Source organism: Pseudophryne corroboree, chromosome 11 (assembly GCF_028390025.1).
Source record: "Pseudophryne corroboree isolate aPseCor3 chromosome 11, aPseCor3.hap2, whole genome shotgun sequence".
Classification (NCBI taxonomy): domain Eukaryota; kingdom Metazoa; phylum Chordata; class Amphibia; order Anura; family Myobatrachidae; genus Pseudophryne; species Pseudophryne corroboree.
The window spans coordinates 135,268,840-135,289,331 of record NC_086454.1 but is presented as its reverse complement, the minus strand read 5'-3'; the positions used below and the strand labels follow the sequence as shown (position 1 = coordinate 135,289,331).

Sequence of the window (20,492 nt, the reverse complement as noted above, 5' to 3'; positions counted from 1 at the left end):
AAGCATCCTGGGAGGTGAATGTATCAAAGGTATAGAACCTAAGAAAAGTGTGGATGGAAGACCCCGTAGTCAAGGCACAATTGTTCAGCCTAGCCATTCTAATCCAACTGGCCAGAGTCTGTCTATTAGCTGTCCAACCATATTTGTGAAAACCACAAAGGATGAAGAAGGAATCCAATCTCTGTAGTAAACTGGTTCAAGCTACATAGACACGGAATGCATGAACAACATCCAGTGAACTCTCTGCAGCCGAGTGATCCGGGAGATGAAGGCCAGAACCCCAACGTCTTCATTGATGTGGAAAAGGGAGACCGCCTAGGTAGGTTACACAGTCAAGTACGAAGTATAGCCCTGTCCCGATGAAAAAATCAAGAAAGGAGGGTGATAGGAGAGAGCTCCTAAATCAGACACCTGTCTGGCAGATGCAATGGCCAGAAGGAATAAAGCCTTTGCAGTTAACCATTTCAGATCAACTGGTTCAAAAGGAGCCTGTTGAAGAGCTTCCAGAACCACAGACAGATCCCACGGAGCCACTGGAGGAACATAGGGAGGCTGGACTCGGATAACGCCCTGGAGGAAGGTGCACACACGGAAGCGGAGCAATGCTGCATGGAATTCACAGAGATAGAGCAGAAACATGTACAGGAAAACATGTGAGGGAAGCCAGGCAAAGGCCAAGGCTCAATCCCCTTTGTAGAAAGGCAAGAATTCTGGAAACCTGGAATACAGCAGGGTCACAGCACTTGGAATCACACCAACAGAAGTAGGTATGCCATACCCGGTAGTAGATGTGGGCAGAGGCCGGCTTTCAAGCTTTAAGCATGGTTTGCATCACTGAACGGGAAAAACCTGTTGCCCTTAGCATGGAAGACTCAAGAGACACGCCGCAGGTCCGGGGTGCAGACACGCACCCAGAGACAAGAGGTCCTGTCGCAGTGGAAGTTGAAAGGAAACTCTTACGGAGAGACACTGTAGGTCGGAGAACAAATGACATCTAGGCCACGCTGGGGCCACTACGATGATCACCTCCCTCCTGTTGGAATTTCCGGAGAACCCTCGGCAGAAGGGAAACTGGAGGAAAGACGTACATGAGATTGAAGGTCCACTTGATGGAGAGAGCATCCACAAATGCCGCTTGCGGATCCCGGGAGCATATCTCGGCACCTTGTGGCTGTGCTGCGTGGCCATGAGGTCGATGTCCAGGAGACCCCACCTGTCCACTAGAAGTTGAAAGACTTCTGGATGAAGGGACCATTCTCCTGCGTGAACATCCTGGCGACTGAGGCAGTCTGCTTCCCAGGGTCCCAGGAACGAATACGGCTGAGATGGCTGGAAGGTGACGTTCTGCCCACATGAGAAGGTGGGCCACTTCCTGCATTGCCATATGGCTGCGAGTGCTGTACTGATGATTGACATAAGCCACTGCTGTGGCTCTCTCAAACTGACAGTAAAAAAAGAAAGCAAGAAAATCTGGCGTTGTTATTTTTGTATATATAAATTCTAAAACTGGCACATGTGTCTCTGGCAGCCACTAAAAAGGGAGACCACTCAGCTCCCAAGAAATTAGCAATAAGAACAGCAAGGATAAAGGGCGCTCAAGACACAGGTGTTTTTACTAAAAAATATAAATTGTTTAATGTAATATATACATTAGATACATTGCATATTTTTGAACCGGCCGGTTACCACAATAAAAATAAATTATAAAAATACTGCAGAGCACATATTAGTTAATTATACTCCATTGCTAGCAAGGCAGTGGCCAGATGTTAGTAGCTTTTTATGCACTGAAAGTAGGTTAATCAGTCAATATTGTTAGAGGCTTTAAAAGGATTTTAAGCAGATGTTTGTAGCTCCTGGGTAAATTGCCGCAAAACGTCCTTCAACCTGTTCAGGTTCAATCCATTCTGGAACAAATTACCAAGGAGCTACAAACATCTGCTTAAAATCCTTTTTTGCAGCAGAGTTAAGGCTTTGTAGACAGCTTGTAGTTCAAGAATATTTATTGAGAAACGGGACTCTGACTGCATTCAATGCCCTAAAATGAGAGCTGTTCTGTCACTGCTCCCCAACAGCGGAGATTGGCGTATGTGGTTAGGAGCACCCAGGTATCCAAAAGGGCCTTCCTTTGTCTAGGTGGGACGTGTGGAGCCACAGAGTGTGAAACAAGTGGACATCCAGAGTGCGAGTCATCATTTGTGATCTGATCAGATGAGGCTGGCCATCCAACGTGACCAGGAAAACGAGAATGAAACTGAGCATACTCCACCATGTCGAAGGTCGAGACCATCATTTCGATGGCTTGCATGGCTCAGTGAATGGACACTCAGCTCGTCCTGAGCAACTTGCGAACTCTGTCCTGCAGCCGGGAGATTTTGTCCGCTGGCAGAAAAAGACGCTGGCTCGCAGAGTCCAATATCCCAAATGTAACATACGCTGGGATGGTGTGAGGGAGGATTTTTTCCAATTGATGAGACATCCGTGATTTTTTAAAGAAAGGTCATTGTGATTTGAAAATCCCAATGGTCGGCATGCCGACCAACAGGGACTATTTCCACTCGTGGGTGTCCGCAGTGTGACGAGTGCAGGGTGCCCCTCCGTCGGCATTCTGCTGGGATCCCGGCGGAGGTGTGCTGACACAACCCGCTAGAAGCAGTAAGTCATCCAGGTAGGGAAGTATTCAGACTCTCTGAAGACGCAGTCGTGCTGCCATGATTGCCATAGCGTAAAAATTCTGGGCACCGTAAAAAGTCCAAATAGCAGCGCCTGGAATTGATCATGTTGGCTGGATATAGCAAAACGCAGATATTGCTAATGCGAAGGAGCATTAGAGACATGCAGATACACATCCTGTATATCCAGGGATAATATAAAGTCACCCGGCTCCATAGCAACGACTATTGATCGAAGGGGTATGGGTCGTTGGGTCGACTCAACTTAGGTCGACAGTCATTGGGCCGACCACTGAATGTCAACATGCAATAGGTCGACATGGGCAATAGGTCAACATGATCATTAGGTCATGTACTAGGTTGACAGGTCAAAAGGTCGACATGGGTTTTTGGACTTTTTTTGGTGTCGTTTTCTTCGGAAAGTGACGGAAAACCACAATTAGTGCACCGTGTCCCCTCGCATCGGCACAGGTTGCCGTTCCCAATTGTAGTCCACGTGGATCGTAAAGTATGAAAAAGTCCAAAAATTGGGGAAAAATCTGAAAAACTCATGTCGACCGTTTGACCTGTCAACCTAAGTTGTGTCGACTTAACGACCGTATCCCGATCGAAGGGTCTCCATGTGGAATTTGGGAACCTTGACAAACCTGTTGAGAGATTTGAGGTTGAGGATGGGTTGGTGTAAACCGTTTGGCTTGGGCACTAGAAACAGGGACAATTAATAGCCCTTCCCGCGTTGAGACTGAGGAACCGGTATGATCATCCCTGAGTGCATGAGGGATTGCACAACCTGTTGCAGGATTAGAGCCTTTTGAGGGTTTGGGGGAAGACCTGTGCAAAAGAATTGAGGGGGGTAGGCGTCTCCTGAATGAGACGACATACCCGTGAGAGACCACTTCTTGCACCCAGGCATCCAAAGTGGTCAGAGTCCAGACATACGTTAAGTGAAGAAGTTGGCCTCCCACGCTGGGGTTCCCCAGGAGGGGGCCCACCCCTTCAGGCTGTGGGCTTGTCAGGTTTTGCTGAAGGTTGACGTGCAGCCCAGGGTTGCTTAGCCTTCGGCTTAGTGGATGTTTGTCTGGGGAAAGCCTGTCCTTTTGCTTTGCCTTGAGGACGAAAGGTATGAAAATTTTAACTCCTAACACGTGGAGCTGGTGTGGACGGGAGAAAAGCAGTCTCCGCTCCAGCCAAAGCAGTGACAATTTTGTCCAATTCGGCCCCAAATAACACTTGACCTGTAAAAGGGAGAAATTCTAAAGTTTTCTTGGAATCAAGGTCAGCTTTCCAGGAGCGAAGCCAGATAATGCGCGTGCCAGTATAGAGGTGGAAGACGCCTTAGCTGCCAACACTCCGGCATCAGCCAGGGTTTCACGTATGTTAGCAGCTGCTTGCCGCATAAGGCATAAAGTATAATATGCAGTCCTCAGATATATCTGAGGGCAATTCCTCCTCTAGGACTTGTAACCATGATTCAAAGGCTTTAGCAGCCCAGGAGGCAGACATGGTCGGTCTATTTAGAGCACCGGTGAGAGAGAAAATAGACTTAAGACAATGGGGGTAATTCAGAGTTGATCGCAGCAGCAAATTTGTTAGCAGTTGAGTAAAACCATGTCCACTGCAGGGGGGGCAGATGTAAGATGTGCAGAAAGAGTTAGATTTGGGTGGGTTATTTTGTTTCTGTGCAGGGTAAATACTGGCTGCTTTATTTTTACACTGCAATTTAGATTTCAGTCTGAACACATCCCATCCAAATCTAACTCTCTCTGCACATGTTATATTTGAAAAGGCAGTGCACATGGGGGGTCATTCTGAGTTGATCACTCGCTGACGATTTTTGCAGTGCAGCGATCAGGTGAAAAAATGGTATTTATGCATATGGCTCGCAATGCGCACGCGCGACGTACTCTTTGTGGTTGTGCTCAGGTTCTAGCAAAGTTTTCCTTCACAGTGACGGCTGCAAGAAGATTGACAGGTAGGGGGCGTTTCTGGGTGTCAACTGACCATTTTCAGGGAGTGTCTGCAAAAGCGCAGGCGTGGCTGGGGGTTCGCTGGGCGGGTGTATGATATCAAATCCGGACACGAATAGGCTGAAGTGATCGCAAGCGCTGAGCAGGTTCAGAGCTACTCAGAAACTGCACAAACTGTTTTTGCAGAGCTCGGCTGCACATGCGTTCACACTTCTGCTAAGCTAAAATACACTCCCCAGTGGGTGGCAGCATAGCGTTTGCATGGCTGCTAAAAACTGCTAGCGAGCGATCAACTCGGAATGACCCCCATGGTTTCGCCAAACTGTTAATAAATTTGCTGCTGCAATCAACTCTGAATTAGGCCCAATGTTCAATCTGTCTTATCAGTGGGCTCTTTCAGTGAGGAAAAAGTAGTGACAGGTAAAATGGACATCTTAACCAGACGTGCAATATGCAAATCTACTGGAGGGGAAGCCTCCCACTTAGCACAATTCTCTGCAGGGATAGATCAACAGGAAGCCAAACGTTTAGACACAGGGAACATCTTACACAGAGTTTTCCAGGGTTCCGGTCTAATTTCCATGAGATGATCTGAGTGAGGGAATTCAGATTTAATTATCTTTTGTCGCTTAAAAACATCTGTTTTCTTAGCAATTGGCTCAGTTTCATCCTCAGTGAGTTGAAGGATGTGTTTAATAGCCTCAATTAAAGGAGCCAACTCCAATGTGCTGGGAGAGTCCACCGCAAGAATGCAGGAATCCGTGACAGACTGGCGTCTTTCCCTTCCTCAGCTGACTACTCATTTGAGTCTGATATTGGAGTGGACTGAGAGGTGTCTGAGTAGTGGACCTAGAGGACGGTTTAGTCCTGGGTAACATCCTTTTGCAATGCTAAGTATGTTTGGGCTAAGCTCTGAACCGTAGTATTCAGTGTATCCACCCAAGGTGGGTTAGCCACAGGGACAATATTAGGCGGTGCTAACATAGGGCGTCCCATAGGGGTACTAAGGTACCCAGTAACTGAGTGAAAGAAGCCCATGGGGGGTTTTGAGTAGGTGCTGGGGATGTTGACTGGCCAGGAGGTACTTAAAAGTTTACACAGAGCCCATCCTGAACTACATCCTGTGCAGTTAAACCTGCAGAGCACAATCTACACGACTGTAAAACTAAGTGTCAATCTGTTTGCAACTTTTTGCTTTGCTAGACATAGCTACAATGTTAGGGAGTCCCCCACACACACACAATAGTATACAAACAACGGTGTGGTAGCCTGTTACAGTATTTGACAACGTTTAGCATTAATGCTAAACCTGTATAAAGAGGACCCGAGAGCACCTGGTCACAGAGCACAGAAAAAGACAGGGACAGATATAATATATATAGAGAGCTGAAATGAGAAAAGAAAAAAAAACCGAGACAGCAGAAACTAGCACAAGTCACATACAATGCAGAGACATACAATGATATAGCTGCAATGAGCACTTTATCAACTACTCAGCTTTGTTTGTCAGCAGGTAGGATATAAGTGATTTAAAAACCTGGCTCCTTGGAAACGTTGTTACAGGGAAACTGAACCCAGCGTTCCCGGAGACCTGGCTTGCTTGCACTGGTATGGCTACCGCAGTCTGAGGAAAAAACGGCAGGAAGTCCGCGGTAACTGGCGCCCAAAACAGGGGCTACAGGCTGGTGCTCCCTCCCCTATGCTGGCGTTTTAACCACTGGTACTGGGGGCCCTTCAATAAATATTTCCTGTGCTTCCATATGCCCTGGTGGTCTAGCAGAGTCCCTGGTCGGTGCCAGTGTCCACAGCCAGCACCGGTGTCCGTGTCTCGGGAGGCGCAGCGGACCACGATTTAAGTGCGGAGACCGAGACCATCTTACCTGCTCCCCGATATCCGTCCACGGAGGGGTTGCCAACAGTAGCGGTGCTAGTCGCTTGGTGTAGGCTTCGCCGCAAGTACCCATCTTGGCAGAGGCCGTGCAGGAGTTTCGGCGCTGGCTGGGAGTATTGGAGCCTATGTGCTGGAGTCTAATAGACATCCAGCGCTGACAGGCTCAGTGTAAGAATAGAGAAAAAGAAAAGAAAAAAAGGCTTTGGGGCTGCAAGAGCAGCCCACTGTAAAGAGGTGCATCCAGCTTCCTGCTGCACCATACAAAAACCTGACCTGCCTGAGCATGGGGGTGGGGTTATAGGGAGAGGCACCAAGGCATCCTGGGATTTCTGAAAAGCTTCACTGTATGGTGCCCAGGAGCTGATCCTACCACCTATAAACCCAATATTATCCCTGTGGACCCTATGAAACCCCGATGAAGAAAATAGTAGTTTCTGAGATTTTGCTGCAGTCCCACAAACTCACCCAGTCTGAATGCAGACTTGCACATGCGGAATGTGTCATGCTGATAGGTGGAAGTTGAGAGTGTTTCAGTAGGGAACAGGGATTCGGTCATAGCGGCATCAAATACAGACATAGGTTCCCACATCAGGAGATCATTACACAACCTGGCGATAAAAAGAAACTTTCAAAGTAAATGAAGAAAGACAACATATTAGATATGGTGAGATGATCACATGGGTACCTGTTGTACAAATTTTCATACATGTCCTTGCTGGGGAGGAATATGTGAGCTCTTGGCAGAGTCACCTCAAGTGTATACTGGGAGGATCCCAGTGTCACTCGCTGGAAATCTGCCATTTCTTCTGGGTCAGCAGGGATAACCATCTGTGGGGAAAGTAGACGGGTGTTGGGACAAATTGAGGCAAAGTGAAGGGAACACAGATGAGTAAAGTCTGAAAACAAATGCAAACTCAGGGACAAAAGGAGGCTCACATAAGCTTGTATGCATGGGATCTGCATGGCTTACCTCCTCTGTTTCAAACATAGTCCTCTTAGAGGAGAAAGGGGAAGGCTCAGGTTGTTTCAATTCACAAGGGCTTTCTACAGACGGAAGGTCTGGGTCTTCAATCTTGTCCTGGTTCAGATCCCATGGGGATGGCTCAATCTTGGGAAGGAGGGTCACTAAAATGCTGGGAGGTAATGAGGACACATTTAAACTGGTACCTCTTTTTTGATCTTAAATAACTATTTTGAAAAAAGGAGATTTATGGTAAGAACTTACCTTTGTTAAATCTCTTTCTGCGAGGTACACTGGATTCCACAGGGAATAACATTGGGGTGTAGAGTTGAATCTTGATCCGAGGCACCAACAGGCTAAAGCTTTGACTGTTACCAGGATACCTTGCACCGTCTCCTCTATATCCCCTCCACCAGGCACTGGAGATCAGTTTTGTTAACCAGTCCAATGCAGTAGCAGGTAAAAGAGACGATAACAGATAGTAGCCACAGCGAACCACATTCCCACGACAGGAGAAGGTACCAGCGGCTAATGCCATGCAAACCCAAAGAAGCTAAGTGCGTCAGGGTGGGCGCACTGTGGAATCCAGTGTACCACGCAGAAAGAGATTTAACAAAGGTAAGTTCTTACCATAAATCTCCTTTTCTGCAGTGGGGTACACTAGTATTCCACAGGGAATAACATCGGTGATGTCCTAAAGCAGTTCCTCATGGGAGGGGACGCACTGTAGCGGGCACAAGAACGCAGCGTCCAAAGGAAGCATCCTGGGAGGCGGAAGTATCAAAGGCATAGAACCCGATGAACGTGTTCACTGAGGACCACGTAGCCGCCTTGCAAAATTGTTCTAGGGACGCTCCACGGTGGACCGCCCAAGAAGGTCCAACAGGCAGAGTAGAATGGGCCTCGATAGTAGCAGGAGCTGGAAGTCCAGCCTGTACATAAGCTTGTGCAATTACCATTCTAATCCATCTGGCCAAGGTTTGCTTATTCGCAGGCCAGCCACGTTTGTGAAAACCAAAGAGAACAAAGAGTGAATCAGACCTCGTAAGGGTGGCGGTTCTCATCACATAGATACGGCGAGCTCGTACCACATCCAAAGACCGCTCTTTGGAGGATAAATCAAGAGAGATAAAGGTCAGAACCACAATCTCTTGGTTAAGGTGGAAAGATGACACCACCTTAGGTAGATAACCGAGGCGAGTTCTAAAGAACAGCACGGTCATGGTGAAAAATCAGAAAGGGAGACCGATAGGATAAGGCACCCAAGTTTGAAACCATTCTAGCAGAGGCAAATAGCCAGCAAAAACAAGACCTTAAGCGTAAGCCATTTAAGGTCCACAGATTCAAGAGGTTCAAACGGAGACTCTTGCAGGGCATCCAGAACAAACAACAAATCCCAAGGAGCTACAGGAGGGACATAGGGAGGATGAATCCGTAAAATACCCTGAGTTAAGTATGAACGTCAGGCAGAGTCGCAATATTTCTCTGAAACCACACCGACAAGGCAGATACATGAACCTTGAGGGAGGCCAGACGAAGGCCTGAGTCCAGGCCCTGTTGCAGAAACGCCAAAAGTTTGGCAGTACTGAACTTGTACGCATCAAAATTCTTAGCCACACACCAGGTGAAGAAAGAATTCCAGGCTCTATAATAAATCTGAGTCGAAGCCGGTTTGCGGGCTTTCAACATCGTCTGAATGACCGCCTCAGAAAAACCTTTGGCCCTCAGGACTGAAGCTTCAAGAGTCACGCTGTCAAAGCCAGTCGCGCCAAATCCTGGTATACACAGGGGCCTTGAACAAGGCGGTCTGGGCATTGAGGAAGTAGAAGAGGACGCTCTATCGAGAGACCCTGCAGGTCTGAGAACCAAAGCCGTCTGGGCCACACTGGAGCGATTAGAAGTAGCATTGCTCCTTCTTGCTTGAACTTCCGAATTACCCTGGGCGGGAGTGACACTGGAGGGAACACGTATGGCAGCCGAAAGTTCCATGGAATTGCCAGTGCGTCCATGAACGCTGCTTGAGAATCGCTTGTCCTTGCTCCGAAGACCAAAACCTTGTGATTGTGTGGAGACGCCATCAGGTCTACATCTGGTAGGCCCCACTTGTCCACTAGGAGTTGAAATACTTCTGGATGAAGGCTCCAATCTTCGGCGTGTACGTCCTGATGACTGAGGAAGTCCGCTTCCCAGTTGAGGACACCCGGAATGAACACTGCCGATATGTCTGGCAGATGGCGTTCCGCCCATCGAACAATCTTTCACACTTCCAACATCACCATGCGGCTTCGAGTGCCGCCTTGATGATTTATGTACATAACCGTGGTGGCGTTGTCCGACTGTACTTGAACAGGCCTGTTCTGTACCAGAGGCAGGGCCAGTTCCAAAGCATTGAACACTGCCCGCAACTCCAGAATATTTATCGGGAGGAGAGATTCCTCCCTGGTCCACCGACCCAACCCCGCAGACTGGCATCCATCGTTAGAAGGACCCAATTGGAGATCCAGAAGGGACGACCCCTGCTTAATTGTTTGTCCTGTAGCCACCAGCTCAGTGACAGATGAACTTACGGTGTCAAGGAGATCATGTGAGAACTGATCCGGTGAGGCTGGCCGTCCCACTTGGAGAGGATTAACTTCTGCAGAGGGCGGGAATGAAATTGAGCAATGTCGAAAGCCGACACCATGAGGCCTAGTACTTGCATCTCCGAGTGTATCGACACTCTTGAGCGAGAAAGGAAGTATCTTATCCTGTCCTGAAGCTTCAGGACCTTCTCCGGAGACAAGAACAACCGTTGGTTGTGTGTCCAACAATGCCCCCAGGTGCACCATGCTCTGAGCAGGAACCAGGGAGTATTTCTTCCAGTTGATGAGCCACTCGTGGGCTTGCAGGAATTGTACCATCAGTTCCAGATGACGAAGGAGAACCTCTGGGGAGTTTGCCAGGATCAACAAGTCGTCAAAATATGGCAGGATCCTGATACCCTGACGGTGAAGCAGAGCCGTCATAACCGCCATGACCTTGGTGAAGATTCTCAGAGCCGTGGCCAGTCTAAAAAGGTAAGGCCTGGAATTGATAATGTAGGTTGCCAATGGCAAACCGCAGTACTGCTGATGCGACATGGCAACAGGTATATGTAGGTAAGCATCCTGAATGTCCAGGGATACCATATAGTCCTTGGGCTTCAAAGCCAGAACAATAGAGCGAAGAGTTTCCATACAGAATTTGGAAACCTTCACAAATTTGTTCAAAGACTTGAGGTTGAGAATGGGCCATGAGGTTCCATTCGGTTTCGGAACTAGGAACAGCGTTGAATAGTACCCTCTCCCTCTCTGAGACAGAGGCACCGGCACTACCACTCCTCTGTCCAGGAGGGATTGTACCACCAAATGGAGAGTTTTTCCTTTTTACCGGATCCGAAGGGATATTTGTTGAGCAAAACCGGCGAGGAGGATGTTTCTTGAAAGAAATGGCGTATCCGTGAGTGACGACTTCCCTTACCCAGGCGTCCGAATTGGTCTGTAACCATAGCTGAGCAAACCTTAGAAGTCGGCATCCCACCCTGGGATCCCCCAGGAGGAGGCCCACCCCATCATGCAGCAGGCTTGTCTGGTTTGGAAGCAGGCTGATGGGCAGCCCTGGAACGTTTAGGTTTGGGCTTGGAGGCTTTGGAAGTGCGAGCCTGTTTCGGGTACGCCTGACTCATTGCATTACTTGGAGGTCGAAAGGAATGAAAGGTGGTACTTTTAGCCTTCGGAGCCAAAGCATTAGTACTCGGCAGACATGCGGTTTTAGCAGACGCTAAGTCAGCAACAATCTTGTTCAGATCTTCCCCAAAAATGACTGTCTCCCTTAAAAGGGATAACCTCCAAGGTTTTTTAGAGTTCAGATGAACAGACCAGAACCTCAACCATAGAATTCGGCGAGCCAGAATAGATGTAGTAGACGCTTTGGTCGCCAGGATACCGGCATCAGAGGCCGCCTCCTGAATATAATGGGAGGCTGTGATAATATATGAAAGACACTGTCTGGCATTATAAGAGAAAGTAGAAGGTAGCTCCGCTTTAACTACTTGAGCCCAGGCTTCAATAGCCTTTGCAGCCCAAGAAGCCGCTATAACGGGTCTATGCACAGCACTTGCAAGGGTGTAAATAGACTTCAAGCAACCCTCCACACGTTTATCCGTCGGTTCCTTCAGAGAGGTGACGGTAGTAACAGGCAGAGTAGATGTCACCACCAAACAAGCGACATGTGAGTGCACCGGCAGCGGTGTTTCCCAATTTTTACTTAACTCTGCAGCGAAGGGATAACGAGTACAGGGAGAATTTATTTCCTGGAGACTCCCAGGATTCCTGACGTATGTCAACTAAATGGTCAGAATGGGGCAAAACTAAATTTAGTGACCTTCTGACGTTTGAACTTATCTGGTTTCTTAGATGTATCTGGGAGGTGCAGATTCATCATCAATCTGAAAAATCAGTTTGATAGCCTCCAAAAGGTCAGGAACATAAACCTGTTGAAATAGATTCCCCATCAGAAGCATCTGCATCAGTGTCTGAGGGGTCAGTGTATACGCCATCTTCATCGGATGAAGTATCCGAAGCATGCGTGGATTGTGAGGAAGTAATGGCCTGCTTAGATGAACCTTTGGTCCTAGGAGGGCGAGGGTTAGGGTTTTTTTTAACCAAAGACTGATTTAATTGCTGTAACTGAGTTGACAGAGTATCCGCCCATGGCGGATTAACTGCAGGGACAACATGTGGCTGCAATGGCACAGGAGGTCCCACAGGGGGCGTAAGTCTCATTACTAGCGTAGTCAGAAGATTAGAAAAAGCAGCCCAAGGTGGGTTTTGGTGTGCCACTGGTGCTGCAGGCTGACTGAGGGGTACTGGACCCCCAGTACCTGGACCCTCAGCTGGAATATTTTCCTGAGGTGCATCCGCGGCGTCAGCACTGCATGACGCAGGATCCGCCACGGATCTCCAGCCCCGTAAAGTAAACATTATTTGGAAACGTAGCCTTAGGGCGTAACAGTACAATTAGCCAGACAAAGTACCAGAAAAAAAAACCCTGTGGAGTGTGACTGCAGATGCAGAACACAAACAGAGGATTTAAGTGGTATATGGTGACTGAAATACACAGAGAAAAAATACCAAGGTGAAACACTATATATATATATATATATATATATATATATATATATATATATATATATATATATATATATATATATATGACCCTGACGCACTTAGCCCCCTCAGGGTACAGAATATAGGGACAGCAATATGTTTGAGATACACGGAATAGGAACCGCACAGCGGCTATTGGCACACACAGTCACATGTACAATGCAGAAATTATTACAAGCTGCAAGCCTCTTAGGCTGCAAGCATCTTTGTTGCTAAGTATGTTAGTGCAAAGTGTGATATAATTTTTGGAGATATACGGAGATAAACAGGAGAGAAACAGAAGGACTGCAGACTATCTCCCCCACCTCCACAAAAGAACTGCAAACAACATACTACAGTGAGTTACCTATACCACTACCAGCAACGACTGCAGCCTGAACTACCTGGCTGATTAAGTAGCATCCCTACTGCTCTCACACATTGCTCACACTCTCATTTACACAATCTACAACCACTGTGTATCCATCTCAGCCTTTCCGTTCCTTCCATTATTTCTTAAAATTCTGTTTGCACTGTCTTTTGCTTACATTACACCCCACATTCTCCTTGTTCATTCTATATTACACCCACACCATTCTATTCCTCTGAACACTACTGTACCAAATTATGGCTCCTCGATCCTGTCACATACCAATCCTCGCTGCCAGGTCTCACCCCCCAAATTCCAAATCACCCACAAACACTCAGAACCCAGCCAACCTTATCCCTATCTTCCCTGTCCGCTCCCTTCCTTTCTCCTGTGCACTCTGGAATGCTAGATCAATCTGCAACAAGCTGCCAACTATCCACAACCTATTCATCTCCCACACTTTTAACCTTCTCGCCATCACTGAAACCTGGCTCTCCTCCTCTGACACCACCTCCCCTGCAGCCCTCTCCTACGGAGGCCTCTCCTTCACCCACACGGTCAGACCTGATGGTCGCCAGGGTGGAGCCGTGGGCATCCTTCTCTCCCCTAACTGCACCTTTCGTGTCATCCCAGCTGAGCCCTCCCTCACCTTCTCCACCTTCGAGGTCCACACTATCCGCCTCTTCTACCCCATTCACCTCCTTGTGGCAGTGATCTACCGCCCCCCTGGCCACTGTTCACCTTTCCTTGACAACTTTGCTGCCTGGCTTCCCCACTTTCTCTCCTGTGACCTCCACTCTGTCATCCTCGGTGACTTTAACATCCCTATTGACATCACTAATGCTGCTTCCACTAATCTTCTCGCCCTTTCCACCTCCTTTGGACTTTCTCAATGGACCTCCACCCCTACTCACAATCTCAGCCACTCCCTCGACCTTGTCTTCACCCACCGATGTGATCTCTCTGATTTCTCAAACTCTTCCTTCCCTCTCTCTGACCACCATCTGCTTTCTTTCACCCTCTCATCCTCCTTCCTCCTCTCCACGCCCAGACCCACCACCACCAGACGCAATCTCGGGTCTCTCAACCCCACTTTCATGTCCTCCCTCGAGACTTTCCTATCTCCTCTTCCACTATAACTTGTCCCAACCAGGCAGCCTCCTTCTATAACTCTTCCCTTACCGCTGCTCTAGACTCTGTGGCCCCCCTCTCCTCTGTTCCCCTCCGCCGCTCCAAACCCCAACCCTGGCACACCAAACTAACACGTTTCTTTCAAAAATGCTCACGCTCAGCTGAACGCTCCTGGAGGAAATCTCACTCTCTGCCGGACTTCCTCCATTTCAAGTTTATTCTCTCCTCCTACAGCTCTGCTCTTTCCCTCGCCAAGCAATCCTTTTTCCAAGCACTCTCTTCTCAGTCCTCCTGTCCACGCCGTCTCTTTGAAACTTTCAACACTCTCCTTCGCCCCCCTCCTCCTCCCCTCCCATCCTCCATCACTGCCACTGACTTTGCCTCATTCTTCATCTCCAAAATTGAGGACATCCAACACGACATCTCCCGCCGTCACCCCTCTGCTACCCCCCTGCCCCCTTTATCCCTCCCCTCCATCTATCCCACCCTGTCCTCCTTCCGTCCCACTTCAAAAAAGGAAGTCCACTCCCTCATCTTATCCTCCCCCCACTCCACCTGCCCCCTGGACCACCTTCCCTCCCGTCTTCTCCGCTCCCTCTCCCCCACTGCCTGCTCCCACCTTGCTCACCTCTTTATCCTGTCCCTCTCTACCGGCATCTTCCCCTCGCCATTCAAACATGCTCTGGTCTCACCTATTCTCAAAAAACCCAACCTCGACCCCTCATCACCCACTAACTACCGCCCCATCTCTCTTCTCCCTTTCGCCTCCAAATTACTTGAACGACTAGTCTACAGCCGTCTCACAAGCTACCTCTCTGACAACTCCATCCTCGATCCACTACAATCTGGCTTTCGCCCACTCCACTCAACTGAGACTGCCCTGGTGAAAGTCACAAATGACCTGCTTTCGGCCAAATCCAGGGGCCACTTCTCTCTGCTCATCCTTCTGGACCTCTCTGTTGTCTTTGACACCGTAGATCATCCTCTCCTCCTCCGCACACTCCAAAACGCTGGCCTCTCTAGCACTGTCCTTGACTGGTTTTCTTCTTACCTCACTAACCGCTCCTTCTCTGTGTCTGCCTCCAGCACCACCTCACACCCTTCCATCCTTTCTGTTGGTGTCCCTCAGGGTTCTGTCCTTGGACCCCTTCTGTTCTCCCTGTACACCTCTTCCCTGGGTGCGCTCATTAACTCATTTGGCCTTCAATACCACCTCTATGCTGATGACACACAACTCTACCTCTCCTCCCCTGATCTGTCCCCCTCTGTCCTCTCTCAGGTTTCCAGCTGCCTCTCCGCAATCTCCTCCTGGATGTCTAAATGCTCTCTGAAGCTCAACATGGACAAAACTGAACTTATCATCTTCCCCCCATCCAGAGCAACACCCCCGACCAATATCTCCATCATTGTTGACAACACCACCATCTCCCCCGTTCTCCAACTCCGCTGCTTGGGCGTCACTCTTGACTCCTCCCTCTCCTTTGCACCCCACATCCAAGCTCTGGCACAATCCTGTCGTTTCCAGCTACGCAACATTGCTCGTATCAAGCCATATCTCTCCCAGAGTGCAACTAAACTCATCATCCACTCACTGGTCATCTCACGACTTGACTACTGCAATGTTCTCCTCACTGGCCTCGCTTGCTCCCATCTTGCTCCCCTCCAATCTGTCCTGAACTCGGCAGTTAGGCTTATCTTCTTCTCCCGCCGCACCACATCTGCCACTCCCCTTCGACAAAATCTACACTGGCTCCCATTCCCCTACAGAATCCTCTTCAAACTCCTCACCCTCACATACAAGGCCATCTCTAATTCCACTGCTCCCTACATCTCCAACCTCCTTTCCCTTCAGACTCCCTCCCGCCCCCCACGGTCGACCAATGACCGTCGCCTCTCCACCGCCCTGGTCACTGCTTCCCATGCACGAGTTCAGGATTTTGCCCGTGCTGCACCCCTTCAGTGGAACGCACTCCCCCGCTTCATTAGACTCTCCCCGACCTTGCAAAGCTTCAAACGGGCACTAAAAACCCACCTATTCATCAAAGCATACCCTCCCGATGCATAACCCAGTGCTGAAGCCGCGCCTCCACCCCCCTGCCTCATGCCGTGAACATCTCAGCTTTGCTTGCATACTGCCATCAGGCTACCTCCCACTTGCCTGCACCTCTTGTCATCTGTCTGTCGCCCCTCCCCACTAGATTGTTAGCTCTTCAGAGCAGGGCCCTCTTTCCTCTTGTTATCTAAGCCCTCGTCTCGACACATTTCACTCGCAGCTCTCCCCTACTCAACGGCCATCTTTATCCTGCTAGTAAAGGCTCATCTCCATCTATGGCCACCAGCCTCTAGTAGTACGATGATCACTCCATCAATACTTACATCTTAGCTGTATTATGTCTTGAGAACGTGTGGTGCTCTATGTTACCTGTACTCTATTTCTGTTATTTATTTACTGTAATGCTAAGTTTTGTCTCCCTGTACTGTCCTTTGTACGGCGCTGCGAAACACATGTGGCGCCTTATAAATAAAATGTAATAATAATAATAATAATAAAACTGCACTGGACTAACAATACTAAGTAAAGCTATATATGTATACAGATATAACAATGCACAGTAAATACTGGATGTATATCACAGGATACTTGCACTAAATACCCCTGTAGTTATGCACTTATTCTTAACTAATGGTGTATAAACGACATGTAGAATACTTAAGTGTCCTGTAAATGCACAGCGCTGATGAGGCAGACGGCTTTACAGAGGAGACAGTGCCCAGCAGTCCCAGGATCAGCACAGCTCCATGTAATGGCGCCCAAAAGCTGACAGGGAGTGAGGGGGAGACAAAGAGATGCAGCTCCAGGGCGGGAACATCTGCTGTAGATGGCGCCTGGGGCTGGGGGAGGGGCTACAGGTCAGAGCCTTATCCCCTCTGCTGGACTTCACCCCCGGGTACTATGGAACCTATAGTAAACGGATTTTGGAAATCCGACCTGTGTCCCTTGCCCTGGTGGATATAGTGGGGTCCCTGCACGGCCACATTGTCCACGCCAGCACCGTGGTCCGTCTCCGGAGACCGCGTCGGATCGCGAATTCGGCGGTCCAGCCTGGGGGACCCACTTACCTCCTCCCGATGATGCGGCCATGCGATCCAGGAGAGCAGCAGCAGTGATGTGTGCCTTATGGGAACCGGAGAGCCTCCGCTGTAAGTACCCGGCAACCATGGTGCGGGAGTATACAGCGCCGCTGGGGGAGGTGATGGAGCCGCAGCACGATATGTCAGTGACGTATAACATCTAGTGCCTGAGCTGCGACCTCTGAAGTCTTCTTTTTCTTCAGAAAAGCCCTTTTCAGGGCTGCTTAGAGCAGCCTATCCTGTTCGCTGCCTGCACTGCAGGCATCAACTTACAAACTGTGCTCCAGTTCCTGGAGGAGGGGATTATAGAGGAGGCGGTGCGAGGCATCCTGGGAACAGTCAAAGCTTTAGCCTGTTGGTGCCTTGGATCAAGACCCAACTCTACACCCCGATGTTATTCCCTGTGGAATCCAGTGTACCCCACTGCAGAAACGATATTATTAGTTATAATAAGTGTAGTTTTTTAATAACTATATACAGATGTAGCCACCTTTATCTTGAGTGGCTGAGGCGTTTGTCCCGATCGAGCATACGCAGCGTAGGGAGGCGCGCCTAGTCACAGAGAGGCGTACATAATCGCACAGAGGCAGACAGAGCGTTTGGCGTTACCTTTACGTGTAATACCTGCGATCAGCCACCAGATGTCGCTTTTTACAATCACCACTGAGCATGCGTGTGGTCTCCCGTAAAATACAATACTGAAATATATAATAAGGACTACTTTACTAAGGCGTCTCATTACGCTGCATACAGTAAATACTCATTACGCTGCATTATTTAATACAGTATATACGACACAGACGCAAATAGTACAGCATACAGTATATGATCCATCTACAGTACTTTATGAATATGTGAGCGTCCAAGTCCCGCAGACAAAACAACATAAAACCAGTAGTGTACACTGTCGCAAATGGATGTGTTAGAAGTTGACTATTGCCTCTCAAGATTAGGAATTTTGTACAGTATGTTAGCCTCCTAATCCCGTAGCCATTACAGCATAATCAAAACCAATGGATTTATTCATCTGTCTGCGGCGAAGTGGTGAAGTGTTCCGCTTCCTATACTCAGAGTCCCGGGTTCGATTCCTAAAGTACGAATGCATGTTAGTTTTTTTCAGACACTTTATTATTATTTTTATTCACATAAACCAGGGCAAAGCTGCATGAGCGGTTCTACTGTTAAGGTTCTATGCACCGTCCAGTACACATACAATTCTGTAGCTGGGCAGACTCAATAGAAATGGCTACCACCTATGACTCCTTGCCCCACAGAGGCCCTAGGCTACGGAGCAAGTAACAGTCCAGATTGTACAGGCTATGGGGCAATGCTGAAGGAGCGTCACAATCCCCTAGCTAAAATACACAGGGGCGACAGGAATAAGCGAGGTCTACAGTACAGTATGCACATTATGGTACACCGGACTCGATCGCATAGCACACTGGCAAAATGGCCGCCGCCCCTGAACCCTGTTGCAGGCTATGGGGCAATGCTGAAGGAGCGTCACAATCCCCTAGCCAAAATAAACAAGGGCGATGGGGATAAGCTAAGTCTGCATACAGTATTACGGTACACCGGACTCAATCGCATAGCACACTGGCAAAATGACCACTACCCCTGAACCCCCACCTCGTGGCAGGCAGCACTCGGGTATGGAGTGAGAAATGGCATAAGTTGTGCAGGCTACGGGGCAATGCTGAAGGAGCGTCACAATCCCCTAGCCAAAATACACAGAGATAAGCGAGGTCTATGCACATTACGTTACACCGGGCTCGATCGCATAGCAAACTGACAAAACACAAGTTTTACATAAAGCAGTGTATTATTACAATAAAAAAAAAAAAAAGAAGGCACATCAGGTCTCGAACCCTGGACCCCCAGCGTGGGAGCCTTCACCCCTAGCCCACGACGCCTCATGAGGGATTCCCAATTTCATGTGTAAAAGTACTGCAAACAGCGCCCGGCCCCCACCCCATTGGTGTTGGTTTATGCCTTAGAGGACTCGGACGCTCGCATTTGTAAAGCACGGTATTTTCCACCGCCTCCTGCTAGCCCTCCATTCCCATTATGCATTAGCGAACTCAGACGCTCATGTATTTTAAAAGCACGGTGTTTATACATTGTCCTGTACATTCTTCCTTTTACACAATTAGTTGCGTCTCCATACACATACAGTACTCCATACACATACAGTACTCTACAGTAGGTCACCATCTTTTTCCACCGCCTCCCGTTACGCCTACAGTATTAACATTACAGTCGTCACTGACCAATTGCTAGAGCTGTAGATCAATCCGCCGCTATACTGTACGATCGAAAGTACTGGATTAGTGGAGCATTAGCCACACAGTGGTGGAGATGTGTAATGCATGATGAGTATCTAGATCGCCTCAACGCGCCTACCTGTGATTAAACTCAGCTATCGCCTTAGCGTGACTAAACGTCCGTCTAGGCGGAGAATCAGTCAAGATAAAGTTGGCTACATCTGTAGATAGAATTGTTTTAAGTTTGCTGTATGAAAGATATAGGTAATAGTAGCAATTAACCTAGGGAATATGAATTTCTTTCCGCTTGCTTTGGCCAGAGGATCTACGCCTTTACTGATCTTCATACAAGGAACGCGAAGTTTGTCACCATCTGTGTATACACCTGCACAGATGACAATAAGACATGTTACTTTTTGGAGTTAATGTTTTAACACTGAGCTAAATGTATGACCCAAAATCATTGTCTGACTGGAGGGTCACCACACATTATATCAACGTGATAATGCCTTACCATGTAGGTCTCCGAATGTGATCTCTACCTTGCAGGGAACCTCTGTGCCTGTCCTTCTCTGTGTGCTGATCTCCATATCTGTCACCTCCATCTCTAGACATTCCCTCCGGAGAGCCTTTTCTGTCCATGAACGACGCTCTGCAACAGGCCTTAGGTCCGGTACAGGGAATTGGAGATGGATTTGTGCTTTAGAAGCCAACACACAGATCACAGTGTCTTCTTCAGGAGGTGGGGTGACATCACTCTGACAGAACGGAAGGGAGAAATTAACAGTTGTGAAGCTAGAATACCCAAGCCTAGCGCATTCATATACAGCCTCATGATTTGTTACAGTATTATCTATTATAAATGGAAAAATAAGAATTTACTCACCGGTAATTCTATTTCTCGTAGTCCGTAGTGGATGCTGGGAACTCCGTAAGGAC

At 48.5% G+C, this 20,492-nt stretch overlaps 1 protein-coding gene across 2 annotated transcripts in view; it reads right to left on the bottom strand.

Moving 5' to 3' along the window:
- The window catches only part of ATG2A (autophagy related 2A), a 336,387-nt gene that overhangs the window by 200,741 nt on the left and 115,154 nt on the right, over nucleotides 1–20,492 (bottom strand). For both annotated transcript variants that reach the window (XM_063944836.1, XM_063944835.1), the window contains exons 15-19: nucleotides 20,068–20,311; nucleotides 19,836–19,938; nucleotides 7,501–7,663; nucleotides 7,216–7,358; nucleotides 6,996–7,138 (exon numbers count right to left, since the gene is read on the bottom strand). In XM_063944836.1, the coding sequence (XP_063800906.1) occupies nucleotides 6,996–7,138; nucleotides 7,216–7,358; nucleotides 7,501–7,663; nucleotides 19,836–19,938; nucleotides 20,068–20,311 (796 nt within the window). The remainder of the gene's footprint in view (nucleotides 1–6,995; nucleotides 7,139–7,215; nucleotides 7,359–7,500; nucleotides 7,664–19,835; nucleotides 19,939–20,067; nucleotides 20,312–20,492) is intronic.